Source organism: Rhinolophus sinicus, chromosome X (genome assembly GCF_036562045.2).
Source record: "Rhinolophus sinicus isolate RSC01 chromosome X, ASM3656204v1, whole genome shotgun sequence".
NCBI classification, from domain to species: Eukaryota; Metazoa; Chordata; class Mammalia; order Chiroptera; family Rhinolophidae; genus Rhinolophus; species Rhinolophus sinicus.
In genome coordinates this window covers 42,569,375-42,594,067 of record NC_133768.1, presented here as the reverse complement: position 1 = coordinate 42,594,067, position 24,693 = coordinate 42,569,375, and the positions used below count along the sequence as shown (strand labels likewise).

Genomic DNA, 24,693 nt, shown 5'->3' with positions numbered 1-24,693 from the left:
CTCAATAGTTCTTTCCTTGTAGTACTTGAAAAATGTTGTACTGCTTCCTTCTGGTCTCCATGATTTCTGATGAGATTTCAACTGTCATTCAAATTGGTGTGTTTTTTTTCTGTATGTGTCATGTTTTGCTACTTTCAGTATTTTTCCTTTAGTTTTTAACAGTGTCGTTGCATGGATTTCTTTGGTTTTATACTGTACATGTTCACTGAAGTTATTGAATGTGTAGGTTTATATCTTTAGCCATTATTCCCATTTACATTCCCATTTTTCCCTCTCAGAGCTAGCCATTGTCCTGAAGTTGGTGATTATCATTTTCATGCATTTCTATCCCTTTATTACATGGCATGCCTTATTATGCATTTATTTTACATATTTTTGAATGTTATATAAATGGAATCATCATATTAGAGATGTATTATTCTCAACTTGGTTTTTTCTATGAACATTACGATTGTGAGATTCATGTTAATACATGTAGCTGCAGTTCATTCATTTTACTTGTTTTCCAGTATTTCATTGTATGAGTGTACAGCAATTTATCCATTCTCCTGTAGATGGACATTTCATTGAAGAGTTGCGAGCAGGGGCTGATATGGGTAGATTTGTATTTTAGATATATTACTTTTGTGGTGGGATGTGGAAGATAGATTTTAGAAGTCGAGATTGCCGTTGAGCATGGTTTGTAAACAAAAACTTTGGACTTAAGACCCCTTTGTACTCTTAAATATTATTGAGGGCCCAAAAGAGCTTTTGTTTTTTTCTGGTTTATATTTAGTAATGTTTACCATATTGTAAATTAAAACAAAATCTAAAAATGTTTATTAATCAATTGAAAAATAACCTTAATAAACTCATTGCATATTAGTGTAAGTAACAATTTTTTTTAAGAAAACCTATTTTCAAATCAAAAAACATTTAAAAACATTTAGTGAGAAGATTGACATTTACATTTTTGCAAATCTTTTAATTTGTGGGTTAATAGAAAACAACTGGATCCTCAAATCTACTTCTGCAGGTTGTGATATCATGTCATGTACCCTCTGGAAAATTCTACTGTACACCTGTGAGAGAATGAGGGTGAAAAAGACAAAAATAACATCTTAGTATTATTATAAGCATAGTTTTGACTTCAGATATGCTCTGGAAGAGTCTCAGGGACCCCCAGGATTCTCTGAGCCACACTTTCCAAACCACTGGTGTAGGGGAACCAGTTTGGAGGCTGTTGTAAGCAGCCTCCGTGAGAGATAATGAGGGGTCTGATCAAAGCATTGGTAGGATGGATGGATGGAGAAGGTGACTATGACAGAGATTTCAGAAGAAAAATCAGAAGGTCCCAGAAGGCAGTGTAGGATTAAGGGCAAGGTGAATAGAGTTCCAACTTAAGTGCATGCTTTATAACCAACCTGTGAAGTGGATATTTAGCTATAATATGACAGAATTTAAATCCAGATCTGCCTAACACATAAACTCTTTGTTTTATCTTGGGTAGAGTTAAAAGGGGTAGTCATGGCAAGGAGATGATGCCCTTCTTAGAAATAAGAGAGAGGATGGTTGAGGCAACAAAGATATTTTGAAGTAGAGAAGAGGGAGGTAGGAGTTTATCGACCTCTTAGGTTGGTCCAGTTCAGGGTTATAATGATGGCAGACTTGGCCAGGGTGGGTATTAGGAGAATGGAGAGACCTAGAATGTTCTGAATTAGAGGAAGTTAGACTGTTCTGAGTCACTGCCAGCCTGGATGCTCTAAGGTCTTGTGTTTGAGCTGAGTGGGCAGCGGAGATGTCCAGAGGAAGAAAGGGCCTCTTCCAGCTCTGATTTTGCTTTGTTACACTGCAGGATGGATCCATGCTGTGCTGACCCCCGTGGACTGCCTTGCCTTTGGAGGGAACTTCTTACACAGCCTTAACATCGAAATGCAGCTCAAGTGAGTCCTGAGGCTGTGGTGATCCCAAGTTGGCCATTCCCCTCTGCTAGAGTCCTTGGGTTCTCCTGTATAGTGAGGAGTGCAGCACAGGAGGCAAGATGATCAGAAAGTGACTGATACTGGTTCCTGATGATATTCAATCTGAGGGTGAATACCTCTTCCTCACTTAGTAGTTATGTGACTTTGGACAAGTCACATAATCTTTAAGCCCAGGTTTCCTAACCCATAAAGTAGGGTCTTACAGGGTAATTGTGAGGATTAGAGATAATGGATATAAAGCATCCAGATACCTGATACATAGTAGGTGCTCAGTAAACAGGAGCCTTGTGATCGTCATTATTGTTGTGCCTACTTCCTCTAGAGCCTATGAGATTGAAAAGCGGCTGAGCACAGCAGACCTCTTCAAGTTCCCCAACTTTGAGACCATCTGTTGGTATGTGGGAAAGCACATCCTGGACATCTTTCGAGGTATGAAGCCCTCTGCCAACTGTCCCTTTCCCCTTGGTCCGCTGAGTATGTGTGCGTGCATGTGTGTGCACGTAACCATCACCTCGATCAAGACACACTCCCTCACCACAGAGATCTACGGTATGTCCCCAGTGCTACCCACATAAAATCTTACCCACTCTCTCCCCCTGCACTACCCATAACTTCTGGAAACCACTGATCTGTTTTTCCATCTCTATAATTTTGTCATTTCAAGAGTGCTATAAAACTGAAATCATATAGTATGTGATCTTTTGTGATTGGCTTTTTTACTAAGTATAATGTAGGGTAGAGCATAGATTTTTAACATTTTTATTTAGCAAAGATGCTGAAAAAATTGAACCACAGTGAAATTATCCCTATTTCCTTACCAAGTAAAGTCAGAAAGTCAGTGTGAATAGTCTCAGAGTTTCCTGGATGTGCTTCCCATAGGGACAAGGCCCAGTCCTGACCATCCTGGCATTGCTGTGTTGGTTCTGGGCACCAGCCCAGGTGGAAGCCAACCTTCAGGGTTTCCTCTTTCCTGGTCTGCTCTAAATAGAGTGGCTCCTTTGCTCAGACATGAGATTCTTCAAGGTGACTTGGCCAGAAGGAATCAATATCTCAGAGTTACAAAGAATCTCAGAGGCCAGTGAGTACAGTCTCCTCCCCAATGCCTCAAGCCCATATTCTGCCACCTAGACAGACTGTCACTTAAGTGTTCGATCAGAGGGTGGATGACTACTCCTTATTACCAGTTCAGTAAAAAATTCTTTATTGAGCCTAAATCTGGTTGCTCGTCATACCCTCCTCCTGGAGTAACTTAGAACAAGGGCATTAATGGCCACTCACATCTGTGCAAATGGCAATCATGGGCTTCCTGTTGCGCTTTGAAACCCAAGAGGAAGAGTAGTGTGGCGGGAATTGCACAGACCTTGGATTCAAATAGACATGATTTTAGTCGTGACTTTGGCACTTTACAAGGTGTGTACCCTTGGTTAAGTCTCTTTGCCTCTCTGAGCCTCAGTTTCTTGAACTATAAAATGAAGATAATGATACCTGGCTTACAGGGTGGGGTATAAGGATTAAATGAGATAGTAGATGTCAGATGCCTAGCACATAGTAGGTACTCGTTAAATGCACACTATTATAAGAACTGAGATCAGGAGTTGTGTTTAGAACCTTGAGCATTTTCTCTGGTTGCCTGAAAAAAGGAACAAGTCCTTCACTTCCCTGTATGGCTTTGTTGACACTCTGCCTTCCTCTTTCACCCTTTAGGTTTGCGAGAGAACAGGAGACACCCTGCCTCCTATCTGGTTCATGGTGGCAAAGCCCTGAACTTGGCCTTTAGAGCCTGGACAAAGAAAGAAGTAAATATACTTATTTCCCTACCTCCTCTAGAGTTTTACCCTCCATCGGGACTGGCTTTGGGTAGATGCTTTGGGGAGGCAGAAGAGGGCAGGGAGGCTTGTGGGTTCCTGGCATTAGAGTGGAGGACTGGGCTAGGACTACTTGAATTGCGTTTTCAAATTTTTCCGATTATAAAAAGTAATACATGCTTACTCCAGATAATTAGAAAAATACAGAAGAGTATAAAGAAGGAAAAACATAACCTGTAATTTTAACACTCAGGGAATTAACATTAACATTTGGGTATATTTTCTTCTGGTCTTTCTTATATGTATTTAAAAAACATAATTGCTGTCACCCTGTACATACAATTTTGTATCTGAATTGGTTAGTTTATCTTAATTTTTCTGTGTCACCAAAGTTCTCCATAAACATTTAATAGTTACATGATATTCTTTTGCAGGGATGTGCCATCCTTACCTAACCACTTGTTTATTGCTGCTTCCTTTTTATTTATTTATTTGGAAGTAGTTATAGAAAATCAAGCAGTGACTGTTTGCATCAATCTTTGTCCTTATCTCTTAATTGTTTCTTCAGGATAGAATCCTAGAAGAGCAATTACTGGATCAAAGAATATGAAAAACTGTAAGACTCTTGATGCATACTGCCAAAATGGCTTTTTAAAAATATGTCAATATCCATCTATCCAGTTGAATGCTAAACAGCTATAAAAGATATTAAGAAAGCTGTCCATGTACTGACTTGGAAAGATCTACAGAATTTAAGTATAGGTGTAGAACTGTGTGTATAGTATCCTACCTTATGTGTAAAAATGGGGAAAACAAGAATTATATTTATATGTGCTTTTATTTGCCTGAAGACACAATCTGAAGGGATGCAGAAGAAACTAATAAAAGTGGTTACATATGGGGATGGCCTAATGGGGCTGATGGCAGGGACGGGACAGATATATATTGAAGCTTTTCAGTATACATCTTTTTATGTTGTTTGATTTTTGAACTATGTGAATGGATTACCTACTCAAAATGTTGAATTTTTATTAAAAACCAATTTTAACAAATACAAAAAATAGAAGAAGAAATATCAATATATTATTTTATGCTGCTAATAGTCTTTCTAGACTCCTTCCCCTGCATACAGTGGCTTAACATTTTCGCTGTGACGTTTGTCTATAGTCGAATATAATATTTCCATGCCACTGACTGCAGCATTCGACTTCACCCTACAAGCTCAGTGTTCCAGAAAGGAAGTTTAGGAAAGCAGATATACATTTTTCTGTATTTTTGTGTTTTTCAAGAATGAATAGCAATAGGAAATTTTTATACTTTAAAGTAATCATTTATTTTAATAAAATGTAGCACCTTAACTGTATTTACTTAAAAACATAAATACTGTAATTATTTTCTGTGGATTTTTGACACATTTTGGAGAACAAACTTGAAATCAATTAATGCAGTGAAAAAGGTTAAGGAAACCTTTCAGCCACTGCAGGCTTGACTTGTGCAAACTCTCCATTTCCTATTGCCAATCATCCCCTCAGATATCCTTGAACTTCATATTTTGTGCTTTGTTCCGTAGACTCATCTACACTTGGACTTTAGCCTGAGATTCTGTTTCTTTACATCCCTCAGGTGTGACTACCTTGAGATTTATCTCTGACATCCCCATGAAGTGACTCTGTCCCAGAATACTAAAAGGGGAGGAAGAGGGTGGGTCATAAGCGCTCATGCCCTGGGCCAGGATGGCTCCAGAGACCAAGGGATAGACCCAAACAGTGTGGCAAAAGAGAGCTGGAGGAGAGTAGGACACAGATATGAGGAGCCCACATTTATGAAAGAAGTCTTTTATGAAGTGCAGACGACTTCCATGGGAGACACTTTTTCCCCTCACCCTTCCAGAGCCCCTGGGCTGGGAGGAGGGAGCTGTTAAGTTTATCCAGCTGGGTCACATGGGTTCTAGGCCCCACCTCTGCCCAGCCACCAAAATAGATTCCAGATAGGTTAGAAGAGGTAAAGGAAAAAATAATCAAACCATGAGAAACAAGAAGTAAACGCTGAGGAAGTTTTATCCTCTGGATACAGAAGTGAAGTGAAAATTGATGGAAGAAATCACAAAGGAAAAGCTTGAGAGATTTGTCTACATAAACATGTAAATCTTGAGGACTCAAAAAGATTGCTAACAGATTAGAAGAGGACAACCAACAGGTTTCTCCCTGGGTTGGTGTCAAGTTAGCTGTAGGCCTGTAGCCGCTCAGCTGAGTCCTGTCCTCAGACATGGAGAGGCTGGGATATCCCTAGGGATCTTTTGAGGGGTATGGTCCAAGCTCTCAGCTGAGTTCCTCGCACCTCTTGACACCATCCTTTATCAGATATATGTTTTGCAAATGTTTTCTCTGAGTCTACAGTGTGCCTTAGCAGTGCTTTTCTAAGAGAAGGTTTTTCTTTTTTATTAAGTCCAATTTATAGTTTTTATTTTTCCTATTATGGTTCATGCTTTTTGTGTCCTAAGAAATCTTTGCCTAACTCAAGGTCACAAAGGTTTTCTCCTCTGGTTTCTTCTAATTGGTTTATAATTTTAGATTTGACATTTAGTTCTGTGGTCCATTTTGAGTGTGTGTGTGTGTCTGTGTGTGTGTCTGCATGTATGGTGCAAAATATGTATTGAGGTTCCTTTTCTTGCTTATGGATATCTAATCAGTCCAGTGCTGTTTGTTAAAGAGACTACCCTTTCTCCATTGAATTGCCTTGGTACCTTTATATGTGGGTCTATTCCTCATGCCTTTTGTTTGACAGGCTCTGCCAGACCACGAGGATGAGATCCCGGAGACAGTGCGGACTGTACAGCTCATTAAAGATCTGGCTAGGGAGATCCGCCTGGTGGAAGTAAGAAGCATGGGAGCAGGGGAGGCGTTTGGGAAGGGCTCAAGGCTCAAGTGGAAGGTCAGGCTTCTGTAGTTGTCATAAGAGCTGAGGGGAAGAGTTGGGAAGACCCCACCAAGCACCCTATTCATTGATTCATTTATTCATTCATTCAAATAATTATATTATGTGCCTTGGTATGCCATACATTGGGCTAAGTGCTTTGGATGCACAATACAATGCCTTCCCACAAAGAACTCACAGTCTAGTAGAGGACCCTGAGCCAAGTGAACCTGTCTGAGCCTCGGTTTCCTCATCTCTGAAGGGGGGATAAGTATACCTAGTCAGGGAGTGTTAAAAGAATTAAATAAGGTAATACAGGTTGAGCATTAAGTATAGTGCTTTGCACACAGTAGGTGCTCAATGAATTCTGACGGTGGGTCATGGTGGTGGTGGATGGTGGAGGTCATAGTAGTTGTTGTTACTAATACTTTGACTCAGTCTCTGCATTCTACAAAGTGACAGTTCTCCTCGGGTTGAAGATGAATACAAAGCCATGTTTCAACAGGTGGCATATACCGCGAGGCAGTAAGGTGTAGTGGTAAGAGACTCAGAGAAACTTGGGTTCTAGTTCCTGCTCTGTCACTTGCAAGCCTTTCAGAGCCTCAGTATCCTTATCTGTAAAGTGGGGATCACTCCACATTTTGAGAGTTTTGTTAGGATCAAGAGCTAATATATATATAGAGCCCCTAGCACAGTGCCTGGCAGAGTAAGTGCTTGATAAATGAGAGCCATTGTTACTAATAGATTTTGCAGCAAAGACAGAACTCACTGTGGGCTGGTGAAGTAGCAGAGGCACCAGAGGAGAACTGGACTTGAGGAAGTTTAAACTTTCCTTTAGCTCAGAAGCTGTAACGTTCGATTTGGCTGGCATTCAGGATATAAGCACTAAATCCGTGTTGAAGCGTGGTCAGAATGAGCTACTGGGAAGTTGGGCTTCTAGCCTCACTGCTGGCGGCATGTTTCACTGCCTACAGCACAGCTTACATTGTCCACCTCCTGCCTCATTTTCCTCCACTCCCATCTGTCAGAATTCTTCAGGTAGTTAAAAGGTCTATCCCTTTTCTAGCTCTCCCCACTTAAACCAATTTTGTATACACAGAACTTTGGGCTGGTTGGAAGAGGACTTAGAGATGGATCATACCTGGTCAAATACCTGGCTTTCAAATATTTTAAAGAAATAGAATCCTTTCTTTCAAATGAGATTTTACATGGAAGTCCAGTATATACAGACAACCAATCAAAGTATAGCTACTATGAATAAGATGAAGGCAAGAGGCTTAGAGTTCCACTTGTTCCTCTTGTTTGCCTTCCACCTCCCTCCAGTCCCCAGTACTCCTCCCAAGAAGCTCAAAGGAGCCGCAGAGCATCTTTGAAAACCACCTTTCCAGTCTAATCTTGCAATTTTACAACTGAGCAAACAGAGCTGGAGAGTGTCAGATCACTTCCCTGAGGCCACAGAAGTAGCTAGTAGCAGAATTAGGACTAGAACCTCTGTCCTTCTCTCAAATCCTGCAGTCCTTAGAGTTGGAACCACACAGTTTAGTACTGAATTATTTTCTGTCTCATGTCAACTGTTCCTGGAGTCTTTTCTCTCCAGTTTTGACAGTAAGCTGGGCTTTTCCTCTGCTCGTCTTCTTACTCGTCAGTGGCTGGGTAAAGAAATGCCACCCGGTAAATTCTTGATGACTCATTGTGCAAAAACTAGGGTGTGCATATGTGGAGCATCTGTAAGCCACTTCCATGGCAGTACCACCAGTGCCATAAACAGACCTCTGCTCTTAGCAAAGCAAAGAGAGAACCCTTGAGTAAAGCTCTAACCCCCTCATGTGCTAACACTCTTGTAGGATATCTTCCAACAGAACGTTGGGAAGACGAGCAATATCTTTGGGCTGCAGAGGATCTTCCCATCTGGCTCCATTCCCTTAACCAGGCCAGCCCATTCCACTTCAGTATCCATGTCCAGGCTGTCACTGCCCTCCAAAAGTGGTTCAAAGAAGAAAGGCCTGAAGTCCAAGGAATTCTTCAAGAAGGCAGAGCGAAAGGGCAAGGAGAGCTCAGCCTTGGGGCCTGCTGGCCAATTGAGCTATAATCTCATGGACATATACAATCACCAGGCACTGAAGACAGGCTCTTCCCAGAAAGCAAAGGTGGGTGCTGGCCCATGGGTTCAGCTCAACCCTTTTGGGTCCCTTGGAAGAGCAGGGTATCAAAAGAACAGACTGTCCTGTTCTCCCACCTCCCTTAGGGCCCCTGGTGTTTGGCTACCAGTCCCACTCATTTAACATGCATTTATTGAGACCTTGTCTATGCTGGGCACTGTGATAGGTGCTGTAGATGTAACCCCCAAGAGGCTGAAGGCTAGTGAGAGAGAGAGGCATAAACACAAATGAGTGCAATGAAGTGTTGTGGATACCACAATCAAAGGGTGTGTGTGGGTCCCTGAGACACAGGGGGGATGATTCTGTCTGGGTAGGGGCAGTCGTCAGGAGCTCTTCTCAGAAAACATGATACGAGCTAAATCTTGAAATGCTGGGGTGCGGATGACATTTGAGAACATGTTTCATGAGTGTCAAGTTGGAGTCTTGAACAGGTTCTTGAAAAAAGCCCTCCTCCAGGGCTCCATCTTGCTTCAAGATTGTGGTGCTGTCCAAAGGCATGTGAAGCTGCTCCCCACTCTTTTTCGGGAACATGTTTTATAAGATTGATAGGTTCTCCCTGAGCCAGCCATACATTCTCAGTCTCCTTCTATGATCATTTGGGGGTGGGGGTGTGGGACAGTGTAGCAGAAGACCCTGGTTCAGGTGGTTTTGACAGTGAACTCAGCCAGTGAAACCGGAGGGAACTGGCCATCCTGATTCACATGGGAGTCCCAGACCGATGACAACTGAGCCTCCTCCTTCTGCAGCTCAACATTGCTGGTACCTGCTTGAATGACTCAGATGATGACTCGCCAGACTTGGACCTTGATGGGAATGAGGGCCCGCTGGCCCTACTCATGTCTAATGGCAGGTGAGGTTGGGAGAAGTAGCACAGAGATACTGGGACTGTCAGTGGCAACATGCCACTAACACAGGGCATGGGATTGGGACCTGTAACTGGAACACGGGTGTGGGAGGGACTCTACTTGGGAAAATACCCATATATTATCCGATATCATTGCTTAGTTCAGAGAACCATGGTAATGTTTGACGATGGGTAGGGCGAGAGGTCTGGAATCTAATTGGCCATCCTGAGAAAAATCTTGCATAAGTTCTAGAAATTTCAGCAAGTCAGTGTGTCAGAACCACTGGCAGGTATAAGAAGTAGTATAGCATACTGGTTAAGTGCATTAGTTTTTAATATACCTGTTGCAATTCAATTTTTAGGAATTTATTTTGCAGAAATATTTGCACAGGTGTGTAGAGAGAAATGTTTGGTGTTCACTGCATCATTGTTTAGAATAGTAATTGGAAACATGTTCATTAATAAGTGTTTCATCAATACATTATGGTACATCTATAGAATAGAACACCATGCAGCTGTTGAAATAAATGAGTTTAACATCTTTTGACATGGGGAGATATCCAAGATATATTCTTTTAAAAAAAAACACAAATTTATTCTCTCACTGTTCTGCAAGCTACAAGTTCAAAATCAGGCTGTTGGCCAAGATGTATTCTTAAGTGAAAACATCAGTTTATAAAATAATATATAGGAATAGTTCCATTTTAATGTTTAAAAACTGCTTGTATGCACATGTATGCTTGTGTAGAAAAGCAACATACAGACTTTTCCCTTTAATTTAACTTTTTAAAAGAGGTTTCAAATTTAATTTTTACAGTTTAAAATTCAAAAAGTATGAAAGAATGCATAGTGAAAAATTTTGCTCCCACTCCTTCCAGAGATATTTATACACGTTCACGCAAATAAATATATTTGTTACATATTTGATACTTGTCACACCAAACTTGTAACAGTAATTATCTCTGGAAAGTAGGATAGGGGAGGAAGGAGAGGAAATTTTCACTTCAGTAGCATTTGAATTTTATGCAATCAATGAGCATGTATTACTTTTCTTAAAATAATTTTTTTATATTTCTTAGACTCTTTATTTTTTTTATTAGTTTCAGATGTACAAAGCAACGTAATAGGTAGACATTTAAACCCCTCATAAAATGATAACCCACCCCACAAGTTACTACCCCTCTGACATGTTATATAGCTGTTACAATACCATCGAGAAACTTCCCTGTGTTGTACTCCACATCCTGTGACTATATATATACCTATATGTTTAGTTATAGTGACATTCAATATTATTATTCAGGTGTACAGCGCATTGGTCAGGCATCTACACAGTCTATGACGTGATCCCCCTGATAAGTCCAGTGCCCATCTGGCACCTTACATCATCTTTACAACATTGTTGATTATATTCCCCATATGTATTAACTACCAATTCATATTTCTCAATACCTTCACCTTTTTCACTCTGCCCCTAACCCCACTCCCATCGATCACCCTGATAGATCTAGTACCTATCTGGCACCACACCTAGTTATTACAATATTATTGACTATATTCCTTATGCTGTACCCTACATCCCCATGACCACTGTATAACAAACAATTTGTGCTTCTCAATCCCTTCCCATTTCACCCATCCTTAACCCCTCTCCTATCTTAAAGAAGTCCCTCTAAGATTCCTTCTAATACTGGTTTGGTGGTGATGAACTCCTTCACCTTGTTCTTGTCTGGGAAGCTCCTTATGTCCTTCAATTCTAAATGACAGCCTTGCTGGGTAGAGCAATCTTGTTTGTTTGTCATTGCTTTTCATCATGTGGAATATTTCCTGCCGCTTTCTTCTTGCCTGCAAAGTTTCTGATGAGAAATCAGCTGACAGTCTTATGGGGGGGGTCCCTTGTAGGTAACTAACTGCTTTTCTCTTGCTGCTTTTAAGATTCTCTTCTTGTCTTTAACCTTTGGCATTTTAATTATGATGTGTTGTGATGTTGGCCTCTTTGGGTTCATCTTGTTTGGGACTCTCTGTTCTTCCTGGGCCTATATGTCTATTTTCCTTCACCAAGTTAGGGAAGATTTCTGTCATTATTTCTTCAAATAGGTTTTCAATTCCTTGCTCTCTCTCTTCTCCCTCTAGTACCCCTATAATGCGAATGTTGGTACGCTTGATAATTGTCCTGAAGGCCCCTTAAACTCTCCTCAATTTTTTGGATTCTTTTTTCTTTGTTGTTCTGGTTGGGCGTTTTCTGCTACCTTATCTTCTACATTTCTGGTTGGATCCTCTGCTTCATCTAATCTGCTGTTGATTCCCTGTAATATATTCTTCGTTTCCACTTTTGTATCCTTTATTTCTGATTGTTTCTTTTTTATGGTTTCTATCTCCATTTTTATGATTTCTGTCTCTCTGTTGAAGTTCTCCTGAGATCATTGAGCATTCTCATAACCAGTGTTTGGAACTCTGTGTCTGATAGATTACTTATTTCCGTTTTGCTGAGTTCTTTTTCTGCAGCTTTCTTGTGTTCTTTTATTTGGAGCATGTTTCTTTGTGTCCCCATTTTGGCTACCTCCCTGTGTTTATTTCTGTGTATTAGGTAGGGCTGCTATATTTTCCGTTCTTAATAGTATGGCCTTATGTAGTTGTAGTAGGTGTGCTGTGGGGTTCAGTGGCGCAATCTTTCTGGTCACCTGAGCCACGCGCTCCAGTTGTGTCCCTGGTGTGGGCTGTGTGTACCCTCTTCTTATAGTTGAGCCTTGGTTGATAATTGCACCTCAATGTGAGGGACTGACCCTAGGGCTCACTTGTGAGGACTGGCCTTGACTACAGTGGAAGAGTTGTTGTGTAGGGGCTGACCCTACTGAGCAGGATCTGCCTCAGCAGGACTCTGGTGCCAGCCTAATCCACCCCTTGGGTGTGTTGTACTTGCAGGTGGCTGGGTGATGCTCCAGCTTGTTTTGAAGCTGGCCACCGGGGGCGCCAGCCCCAGGACCACCTTGGAGGGGATCTGCTGTAGGTCTACCTCAGCCATAGTCCGTGCCCCACCCAGGGTTGCCTAGCGGGAGCCAGAAAGAAATCTGCAGATGGCTGCCACCCGTGGTTTGCTTGGAAGTGCCTTGAGAGGCCAAGCCATGAACCAAGGCTGGCTGCCGCTAGTGCCAGCTTAGGGCTGCTTAGCCAGAGGTACAGGACACGCTCAATCCAGAAGCTGCTTGTCTGGGTTCTGCTAACCTTTGAGAGTCTAGGAAGGTCTGCAGCTTGAGCCAAGACAGGCGGTCTGCTCGAAAAAGCCACTGAAAGAAGCCTTGGTGTGCCTGAAAGTTGGGCGGGGTCAGGTTTCAAATCGCAAGGGTGTGGCTGACGAACTGCTGAGACTCAGATGTGGCGGCCACCTGTGTTCCATAGGCAGGGAAGGGGGAGGGCTCAAAAAAGAAACAATGGCCTTCACCAGCTCCCCCATCCAGGAGAAAGCCACCTCTCCAGCCCCTGTCCCAAACCAGATAACTCAGTTCCCCACCACATGTCCTTGCGGCCTCTCCAGCTGCTGCCCCAGTGCTGGAGCTCAGAGCGAGTGATTCCGTTGGAGGGTTAAGTCCACGCGTGGTCCCTTTAAGAGGAGCGCCTGTGAGTGCAGCTTTACTCAGTCTCAGTCACAATCTCTGCTGGTTTTCACAACCAGAAATTATGGGACATCTCTCCCCAGCAGTGGAACCCTGGGGTGGTGTGGGGCTGGGATCTCTCGCTCCTCTAGGGACCCCTATAGCTGAAATACTCCTCCTGATCTTTAATGGTCACACTTGGTTGTGGGACCAGCCCATTCCGCATCTCTGACCTTCCTACCAGTCTAGAGGTGGCTTCTGCATGTCCTTAGTTGAGAGGCTTTAGTTCAGCTTGATTTTAGGTGATTCTCAATAATGGTTGTTTTGTAGATTAGTTGTAATTTTGATGTGGTTGTGAGAGCAGGTAAACACAGCGTTTATCTACTGTGCCATCTTGGTTGTCTCTCCTTTAAAATAATTTTTAATAAAGCATTTTCTAAAAGCATAAGATAAAAGCTGTTCCCAACAAACAGCATGGGCTTGGGAATCAGACAATCCTGAGTATGAATCCCAGCTCTGACATGTATTCATGTGTGACCACGGTAAGTTAATTAACCTGTGTGTGCCTCAGTGTCCTCATTATATCTGTTCTATAGATAAAGCTTAACCTGGGGTTGTTGGCGGACTAAATGAGCTAATGTATGTAAAGTGCTTATCATAGTGCCTGCCACATAGTAAATGCTTAATTAATGGTAGCTCGTAAATATAATGCTGAAGTTGAAGATGAAAGATGATAGTGGTAGTGGTGATGATGGCATGGCTATGGTCAGAAGCTGAGTGGGTCATCAGAAGCCCTGAAACACGTAGGAAGGCAGAAGATAGTAAGAGTTATCATCTGAACATTCAGAACATCAGACAGGAGCAGTCAAGAGCCAAGTACAGAGTATGAACAGTGTGGGAATACAAATGACAAGGATACCTTAATAGCCTTTTTGTAGGAAAAGATTGTCTTCAGATCCTAAAGAGGGGAGTAGTAGGTCCACTGGGCTGGGAAATAAGGGAAAAGGAAGTGTGAGAGTAGGGCAGATTCTGAAAGCAGCAGAGCTGTTCTTGGGATTTGAGAACCTGGTTACTAAAGAATAAGATTAGAGAGACTGTTGAGCATTGCCTTTGTCCAGAACCCGTGGTTAGGCTCTGGGGAAAAGAAAATTGAGAGTCCTAAGCGTCCCTCCTGTAATGGCTATTGAGGACACGAGATATTTTCCCCTTCCCCACCAGTCTTTACTGTGCTGCTTCTATTACCTCCTGCAGCTGCCAGAGGCAGCTGTTAAGTGAACCTAGAGAGTCAAGGTATAGAAATATTTACAGACCAGATGATCTTATATCTGGGCTTTTCTCCAAAACAATCCAGTGTTCTACAGGGACTGAGGTGTAGATGAAACAAGATTGGTTGTGTGTTGATAATTGCTGGAACTTAACTGGGTGATAGGTACACAGGAATTTGTTATACTTTTATATTTTGTATATGTTTGACATTTTTCGTAATTAGAAGTTAATAAAAGATCAGGGTATAAATAGGTACCATTTCCAGAGCACCTGCTCTGTATCAGATTCTATCTTAGCTATTTATATACTTTATTTAGTTCTCTTAACAACCCTAAAGGTCAGTGTTAATATCTCTATTTTACCAATTTGGAAACTGAGTCCCCAATAACTTAAAGATTAGCTACCATTGGGCACTAGCCATGTATAAATCTCTGCATTAGCTCATTTAATCCTCCCAACAATTCTATGAGGTAGAGAACAGGCCAATTTAAGGACAACTAATTCACTGAAAGCTAGTTCACCAGATTACTATTTGCTGAATGTATCAAGTGTTCTGATTTACCAAAAACTTGTTTCCTTTTAACTATAAGTTTTATTTTAGCAGTTTGTACTGGTTAATATTGTTCACCATGTATAATACCATGTAAAAACTCAAAAGCTACTTTTGAGTTTTTTCCCATACTTTATATATTTTTAACAGCTTTTTTGAGGTAAATTTACATACCGTACAATTCACCTGTTTTAAGTGTACTTGTAAATGACTTTTAATAAATTTAAAGAATGTGCGACCATCACCACAATCCAATTTTAGGACATTTCAATCACCCAAAAAGATCCCGTATACCTACTTATAGTCAGTCCTGGTTCCCTTCCCCAGGCCCAAGCAACCAGTAATCTATCTACTTTCTGTTTATATAGATTTGCCTATTCTAGACATTTCATATAAATGGAGTCATAAAATATGTGGTCTTTTGAGTCTGGCTTCTTTGAGATTCATCCATGAGGTAGTATGTATTATTAATTGGTTCTTTTTATTGCTGAATAGTATTCCATTGTATGGATATACCACATTTTGTTTATCTTTTCACTAGTTGATGTTCATTTGGATTGATTCCACTTTTCGGCAGTTATGAATAGTGGTGCTATGAGCATTGACATACAAGTTTTTGGGTGGACATATGATTTCATTTCTCACTTAGAAGTGAAATTTGGGTCATATGGTTACTCTCTGTTTAACTTTTTAAAAAACTGCCAAAATTTATTCCAAAGTATCTGTACCATTTTACATTCCCACCAGCGATAAAGAATTTCTACAGATACTGGTTAACACTTGTTATTGTCTTTTTGATTACAGCCATTCTGATGGATGTACAGTGGTTTTAATTTGCGTTTCCCTAATGACTAACAATGTTGAGCATTTTCTCGGGTGCTTATTGATTGGCCATTTGTATATCATCACCTTTATAGAAATGTCTATTCAAATATTTTGCTCATTTTTTTTTCAGTTGGCTTGTTTGTAGTATTATAGAGTTCTGAGAGTTATTTAAGTATTCTGGATACAAATCTTTTTCCAGAGAAATGACTTGCAAATATTTATTCCTAGTCTGTGGCTTGTCTTTTCATTTTCTTAATGGTGTCTTTTGAAGCACAGATGTTCTGAATTATACCAAATCCCAGGTCACAAAGATGTTTTCCTGTATTTTCTTCTAGAAGTGTTATAGTTTTAGCTTTTACCTTTAGACCTATGATCAATTTTGAGGGTTTTTTTTTTTGTGTGTGTGTGTGTATGATGTGAGGTAATAATCCACATTTCTTGGTATGTGATATACAGTTATTTCAGCACCGTTTGTTGAAAAAAATCATCCTTTACCCACTGAATTGCCTTGGCACCTTTGTCAGAAATCAATTGACCATAAATTTAAGGATTTAGTTCCAGAGTTTCAGCACAGTTCCATTGATGTATATCTATGGATATCTTTATGCCAATATCACACTACCTTGATTATTGTAGCTTTCTAGTAAATTTCACAATGCAATAGTGTAAGTCCTCCAACTTTGTTCTTTTTCAAAATTGTTTTGGCCATGTTAAGTCCTTTGTATGCCCATATGCATTTTAGTATCAGCTTATTAATTTCTACAAAAACGGTAACTGGATTTTGATGGGGATTGCATTTAATTTGTAGATGAATTTGGAGAGAATTGCCACCATAACAATATTGAGCATGACTGTTTTTATGTTCTCCTTCTCTTTCTCTCTAGTTCCAAGAGGGTAAAGACCTTATCCAAGTCTCGGCGAGCCAAGATCACGAAGAAGGCAGACAAGGCTAGGCTGGTGGCAGAACAGGTGATGGAGGATGAATTTGGCTTGGATTCAGATGATGAACTGCAGATTGACGAGAGACTGGGAAAGGAAAAGGCGACCTTGATCATAAGACCAAGTGTGTACCTGTTTTCTCTTTCCTGCTTTGCTCATTTCACATTTGTTTTTGGTCCCCTTGATAGGCTCCAGACCTCAGGCCTGAGCTTGTTGACTTTCTATGTTTTTTTTTCTGTTTTTCTGCTTTTGTTCTCTCAACCTGACCCCACGCTAATGACTGCCTCACCTCATTAAGCTCCAACTCCCCCCCCCCCCCGCAGACACTTGCCTCCCTTCACCCCAGTTGTTTTCCTCATTCTATTTAGCACCCATGACCTGTTTGGGGCCATTGTCACATATAGCCCTTGACCTCACACAGATGCCATCTTCCCTCCACTGAGCTCCAGCATAGCATGTTGGCTGTGGGGACGACTCCTCATTCTGCCCAGACTCTAATCTCCCAAGCTGTATGGCTGCCTCTGCCTGGACAGACACCCTCCTTGCCCTGCTCAGGGCTCTGACACCAAGCTTGGGGCTATTGACACTTATCCCTCAATGCTCAATGTCCTATTTGACTCATCTGGGCACAAATACCCTGCCAGGCTGCTCCTGCTGCCAACCCCACTCCCTCTGCATATGCCCTCTTTACCCCATTTGGGCTCAGTACCTGGATTCCTCATCACCCTACTTAGACTCCAACACCCCACACCTGGCTGCCAGTGTCACCACACCTACCCCCACTCCACAGAAGTACTGCTAACCCTGCTCTGATGCCCCCTACCAACCCCCACATCTGACTTTCTGATTTACCAGCTCTGTAGGCCTCCATGTAACCTTTGCTCTAGAGATTTTTTATAAACTAATTCCTAAGCTCCCTAAATGAGTTTGTCTGTTGTCATTACTTTGAGGAAAATTATAGTCTTATTGTCTTTCTCCTGAGTGTTTGGCTCAGATGCTAATCTTAGCTTCATGATAAGTGCATTCCATTGTTTTCTAGAATTTCCCCGAAAGCTGCCCCGTGCAAAGCCTTGCTCTGACCCCAACAGAGTTCGTGAACCAGGAGAAGTTGAATTTGACATTGAGGTAAGAGCCTGTCCTTCCTGAGTCTAGTCTTCTGCTCATTCTGGTTATAGAGACAGAATACAGATTGTCATTCTAGTTGGGGGAAAATAAGATATCCTATGCATTCAATTCCTCAGGTATTTATTAAGTGAAAGATTGCATACTAAGTGCTGCTGAGCATATTAATGGAGGATTGTAATTTAGTTTAAATATTTTTAAAATCCTTTAATACAGAGTAGAATAAAAGGTAGTGTGATGTAGCAGAAAGAGTATCTGATTTGAAATATCCAATTGTGGTCTTATACCAGTTGTTTAACTTCACTGAGCTTTAGTTTCCTTATTTGTAAAATGGGAATTATAATACTTTTATTAATTTATTTTTTTAATTAAAGTTTATTGGGTTGACAATTGTTTGCCAAGTTACATATGTTTCAGGTGTACAGTTCTGTAATACATCATCTATCTATCACATTGTGTGTTCACCACCCAGAGTCAGTTCTCCTTCCATCACCATATATTTGATCCCCCTTACCCTCATCTACCACCTCCCTGCCCCCTTATCCTCTGGTAATCACTAAACTATTGTCTGCATCTATGAGTTTTTGTTTCTTCATTTGTTTGTCTTCTTCCTTTGTTGTTTGCATTTTTATATACCACATATCAGTAAAATCATATGGTTCTCTGCCTTTTCTGTCTGACTTATTTCACTTAGCATTATATTCTCAAGATCCATCCATGTTGTCACAAATGTTCCTATATCATCTTTTCTTACCGCCGAATAGTGTTCCATTGTGTATATATACCACAACTTCTTTATCCATTCATCTATCGAAGGACATTTTGGTTGTTTCCATGTCTTGGCCACCGTAAACAAAGCTGCAATGAACATTGCAGCACACGTGTCTTTATCTCTAAATGTTTTCAGATTCTTTGGGTAGATACCCAGGAGAGGGATTGCTGGGTCATACGGCAATTCTATTCATAATTTTTTGAGGAACCTCCACACTGCCTTCCATAACGGCTGCACCAGTCTGCATTCCCACCAACAGTGGATAAGGGTTCCTTTTTCTCCACAGCCTCTCCAACATTTGTTATTATTTGTCTTGTTGATGATAGCCATTCGAGGGAGTTATAATACTTAACTCACAAAGATGCTGTGGAGAATAAGATGAAAGAATGAATATTCTGCATAATATTTGGAATATACTTGGTGCTCAGAGGATATTAGTATCAGGAGTGAGGCTGTCAACCCTGTTTTGGGGCCTTACCAGACCAATCCTGGGCAGCTGAGGTGATACCTTCTTTCCCCAACAGGAGGACTACACAACAGATGAGGACATGGTAGAAGGTGTTGAAGGCAAGCTTGGGAAAGGGAGTGGAGCTGGTGGAATTCTTGATCTGCTCAAGGCCAGCAGGCAGGTGGGGGGACCTGACTATGCTGCCCTCACGTGAGTAATGGCTTTGTTCTGCCCTTTCCAGGCGATCAAACAGCACACCCCCACCCCAAAGGGCTGGGTCAGCCAATCAGCAGATATTTATCGAATCATTTAAAGGGACAAAGAATTAGCCAGGGCATTTGAGCTGAAAGAATAAAGTAGACATACAATCTGTCCTAAAGGACTTAATATCTGACAGAGAGAAGCTGTACAGACATCAGGGGGAATCAGTTTTGGGTTCTTTGGAAGTTGGAAGAGGGGCTGGAAGAGGCATGGAAGGAGAACTGGACCTTGTTGAAAAAAGGAAAAAGTGCAGCATGAATGAACTGGGAGGGAGAACGCCCATCTTTTTGCCATCTTGTCTGCTGTCTGGAGAAACTTGAGGCAAGATGGACTGGCCTTTTCATGAAAACAGACACTATTTGAATCCTTTAGTTTGGTTTCTGGTTTTTCACCTGGGATGGCTCTCTCCTCCTTCCTCCCACCCTGACCCCTCCTCCCTGACTATTCTGATGACTGATTTCCCCTGACGTCTAGAGAAACTCCTTCAGCATATCCCTTCTGTCTCTTGCAGCGAGGCCCCTGCCTCTCCCAGCACTCAGGAGGCCATCCAGGGCATGCTGTGCATGGCCAACCTGCAGTCCTCGTCATCCTCCCCTGCTACCTCCAGCTTGCAGGCCTGGTGGACCGGGGCGCAGGACCGAAGCAGTGGGAGCTCCAGCAGTGGGCTGGGCACAGTGTCTGGCAGTCCGGCTTCCCAGCGCACCCCAGGGAAGCGGCCCATCAAGCGGCCAGCATACTGGAAAACTGAGAGCGAAGAGGAGGAGGAGAATGCCAGTCTGGATGAACAGGACAGCTTGGGAGCATGCTTCAAGGATGCAGAGTATAGTAAGGCAGCTGAGCATTCGGGTCCATGCCAGAAGGGCTCCCCTGGCCCCAGTGTCAATCCTAATCCCAATCCAGGAAAGCCTGCCGTGAACAATGGCTTGGCCTTCGGATGAATACTTGATTTTTCTGAGCTCTGTTTTCTTAATCTGTAAAATGGGGATCTCTCACAGGTTGATGTAAGAGTTAGAGATAATGCTTGTACGGAGCACCTGGCAGTGTCTTGCTCATGGGTGGCCTTCAAAAATTGGTAGCTATTATAATTAGTTATCATTCACTTTTAGCTTTGTCCCACCTTCACTACTGGTGACTGTTTTCCCTCTTGCCTATTTTACTTCCATCACCTGTATCATTTGTGTTCTGTGCCATTCATTTCATTCCTTGCAAAGGTATATAATGACCTGATGGGTTTTTTTGCATGTAAGAGATGGCTCGTTTTTTTAAGCTAAGATTTATTGGGTACTACAGTGTATAAAGCACTTTTTTTGTATAGTACAGCTGACTTTAATGTGGGCTTTTGTTTTAATATTATTTTGAAAAATTAATCCTATTGACCAAAAATTAGAACTAGACAGAGAGAGCAAAAATTCCCTTTGACTAATACTCTTCCCCCTCTCAGGAAGATTACCCAAAGGTAACCTTTGTTATCAGTTTGATGTATACCTTTCATTTTCGTGTGTTTACACCCGTATGTAGAAAAATAGATAGAGGTATAGTTTTCTATAGTGTGTGTGGTTCTACAGCTTGCTTGGATATCTTTCAACATCAGTTCCTAGAAATCTGCCTCATCAATACATTGAGATCTGCCTGCTGCGTAGTAGTCTATAGCATAGATATACCTTCATATGTTTAACCATTCCCTACTGATTAACTTTTAGTTCGTTTCTAATTTTTTAGTGTTACTAACAATGCTGTAATGAAAACTCTCATAAATAACCCTTTGTGCCCATGTGCCACCTAATATTTCTTTAGGGTAGCTGGATCTGCTGGGGTGAAGGGTATATACAAAATAAATGTTAGTAGTGCCAAATTCCCCTCTAAAAGGGCAAGCGCATGAGCAGTGTATGAGAAATATCGTTTCCCCATACCCTTACCAGCAGTGGATGCTCTCAGTCAGCCTTTTTAATTTTTGCCAGTCCAACTGTAAAAAAGTGGTGTCTCACTTTGTTTTATGTTTATTGGATTGAATTATCTATTCAATCTTTCACCCATTTTTCTATTAGGATATTTGGTTTTGTTACTGATTTGTAGATATTCTTTATATATTCTACATTTGTTGGAGTGTTTTTAATACATTCTAGAAATGATTTTTGAGGTTTTTTTTTTAAAGATTTTTTTTAAAAAAATTATATTAATTATTATTAAAATATAACTGACATAAAATATTATATTAGTTTCAGGTGCAAACCATAGTTAATTCAACATTTAAAAAACCCAAACATTTATATACCTAAGGAACTGATAACCATGATAAGTCCAGCAACCATCTCACATCATACCATGCTATCACAATATTATTGACTATATGCCACATGCTGTACTTTACATCCCCATGACCTATTTGATTTATACCTGGAAATTTGAACCCTTTATTCACCTTCACACACGCCCCACGCCTTTTAAAACATTTTCAATTACAGTTGACATTCAGTGTTATTTTATCTTAGTTTCAGGTGTACACTGTAGTGGTGAGATATTTATATAATTTACAGAGTGATCCCCTGACTAGTCTGGTACTAAACTGGCATTATACATAGCTATTATATTATTGATTATATTCCCTATGCTGTACTTTATACCCCATAATTATTTCGTAACTACCAACTTGTACTTCTTCATCCCTTCACCTTGTTCACCCTGCTCCCCCAACCTCCCTGCCATCTGGCAACCATCAACAAGTTCCCTGCATCTATGAATCTGTTTCTGTTTTGTTTGTTCACTTATTTTGTCCTTTAGATTCCACATATAAGTGAGATCATGCGGTATTTGTCTTTCTCTGTCTGACTTATTTCACTTAGCATAATACCTTTTAGGTCCATCCATGTTGTTGCAAATGGTAAAATTTCCATTTTTTTATGGCTGAGTAATATTCTATCGTATATATGTACCAGTGTCTTTATCCAGTTGTCTACTGATCTTGCCTACTGTAAATAATGCTGCAATGAATATAAGGGTGCATATATCTCTTCAAATTCGTGTTTTGGATTTCTTCAGATAAATACTCAGAAGTGGAATTGCTGAGTTATATGGTAGTTCTATATTTCATTTCTTTTTTTTTTCTTTTTTTAAAATTTATTGGGGTGACAATTGTTAGTAAAATTACATAGATTTCAGGTGTACAATTCTGTGTTACATCATCTATAAATCCCACTGTGTGTTCACCACCCAGAGTCAGTTCTCCTTCCATCACCATATATTTAATCCCCCTTACCCTCATCTCCCATGCCCACCCCCCTTACCCTCTGGTAACCACTAAACTATTGTCTGTGTCTATGAGTTTTTGTTTCTCATTTGTTTGTCTTGTTCTTTTGTTGTTTTCGGTTTATATATCACATATCAGTGAAATCGTATGGTTCTCTGCTTTTTCTGTATGACTTATTTTGCTCAGCATTATACTCTCAAGATCCATCCATGTTGTCACAAATGTTCCTATATCATCTTTTCTTACCGCCGAATAGTATTCCATTGTGTATATATACCACAACTTCTTTATCCATTCATCTATCGAAGGACATTTTGGTTGTTTCCATGTCTTGGCCACCGTAAACAAAGCTGCAGTGAACATTGGAGCACACGTGTCTTTATGTATAAATGTTTTCAGATTTTTTGGGTAGATACCCAGGAGAGGGATTGCTGGGTCATATGGCAATTCTATTCGTAATTTTTTGAGGAACCTCCACACTGCCTTCCATAGTGGCTGCACCAGTCTGCATTCCCACCAACAGTGCATGAGGGTTCCTTTTTCTCCACAGCCTCTTCAACACTTGTTACTATTTGTCTTGTTGATGATAGCCATTCTTACTGGTGTGAGGTGATATCTCATTGTGGTTTTGATTTGCATTTCTCTGATGATTAGTGATGTTGGGCATTTTTTCGTGTCTATTTGCCATTTGTATGTCCTCCTTGGAGAAATGTCTCTGCAGGTCGTCTGCCCATTTTTCAATTGGGTTGTTTGTTTTTTTGTTGTTGAGTTTCATGAGTTCCTTGTATATTTTGGATATTAGCCCCTTATCGGAGGCACTGTTTGCAAAAATCTTCTGTTTAGATTTTTCAGTGCTTCATGGTTCAGCCTTGGAAGGCTATATGTTTCTAAGAACTTGTCCATTTCTTCTAGGTTATTGAATTTGGTGGCATATCGTCCTTCATATTACTCTTGGATGATCCTTTGTATTTCTGTGGTGTCCCTGATAACTTCCCCTTTTTCATTTCTGATTTTGTTAATTAGTGTCTTCTCTCTTTTTATCTTAGTGAGTCTAGCCAAGGGTTTGTCAATTTTGTTAATCTTTTCAAAGAACCAGCTCTTTGTCACATTAATTTTTTCTATTGTCTTTTTGTTCTCTATTTCATTTAGTTCTGCTCTGATTTTTGTTATTTCCTTTCTTCTGCTGACCTTGGGTTTCACTTGTTCTTCTTTTTCTAGTTCTTTAAGGTGTAACATGAGGTTATTTATTTGGGATTTTTCTTGTTTCTTGAGATAGGCCTGTAATGAGATAAATTTCCCTCTTAAAACTGTTTTTGTTGCATCCCAAAAACTTTGGTAGGACGTATTTTCATTATCATTTCTTTCTATGTATCTTTTGATCTCTCCTAATTTCTTCTTTGACCCAGTCGTTCTCTAAAAGTATGTTGTTTAATCTCCATGTATTTGTGTTTTTTCCTGCTTGCTTTTTGCAGTTGCTATCCAATTTCAAAGCCTTGTGATCAGAGAATATGCTTGGTATGATTTCAATCTTAAATTTGCTGAGGCTGATTTTATGTCCCAATCTATAGTCTATCCTTGAGAATGTTCCATGTATACTAGAAAAGACTGTATAGTCTGATGTTTTAGGATGAAGTGCTCTATATATGTCAATTATGTCCATTTCATCTAATGTGTCATTTAGGGCTGCTATTTCGTTATTTACTTTCTGTTTGGATGATCTATCCATTGCTGTCAATGATGTATTTAAGTCCCCTAGTATAATTTTGTGTTGGTCAATTTCTCCCTTTAGTTCTGTTAGTAGTTGCTTGGTATATTTTGGTGCTCCCTGATTGGGGGCATAAATATTGATGACTGTTATGTCTTGTTGTATAGTCCCCTTTACCATTATGAAATGTCTATCTTTGTCTTTCGTTATCTTTTTCACCCTGAAGTCTGTTTCATCTGATATCATTAAGCTACACCTGATTTTCTCTGGGTACCATTTGCTTGGAGTG

General features: G+C 40.6%; 1 protein-coding gene across 3 annotated transcripts in view; it reads left to right on the top strand.

Moving 5' to 3' along the window:
• The window catches only part of PHF8 (PHD finger protein 8), a 112,719-nt gene that overhangs the window by 47,189 nt on the left and 40,837 nt on the right, over positions 1-24,693 (top strand). Inside the window, exons 9-18 of one of the 3 annotated variants that reach the window (XM_019710846.2) lie at positions 1,835-1,922; positions 2,284-2,390; positions 3,666-3,757; positions 6,551-6,640; positions 8,524-8,826; positions 9,585-9,688; positions 16,798-16,976; positions 17,892-17,977; positions 19,271-19,371; positions 19,967-20,280. In XM_019710846.2, coding sequence (XP_019566405.2) covers positions 1,835-1,922; positions 2,284-2,390; positions 3,666-3,757; positions 6,551-6,640; positions 8,524-8,826; positions 9,585-9,688; positions 16,798-16,976; positions 17,892-17,977; positions 19,271-19,371; positions 19,967-20,280 — 1,464 coding nt within the window. Of the gene's footprint in view, positions 1-1,834; positions 1,923-2,283; positions 2,391-3,665; positions 3,758-6,550; positions 6,641-8,523; positions 8,827-9,584; positions 9,689-16,797; positions 16,977-17,891; positions 17,978-19,270; positions 19,405-19,966; positions 20,281-24,693 lie in introns of all 3 variants that reach the window. The other 2 variants (XM_019710845.2, XM_019710847.2) reach the window with 2 other exon arrangements.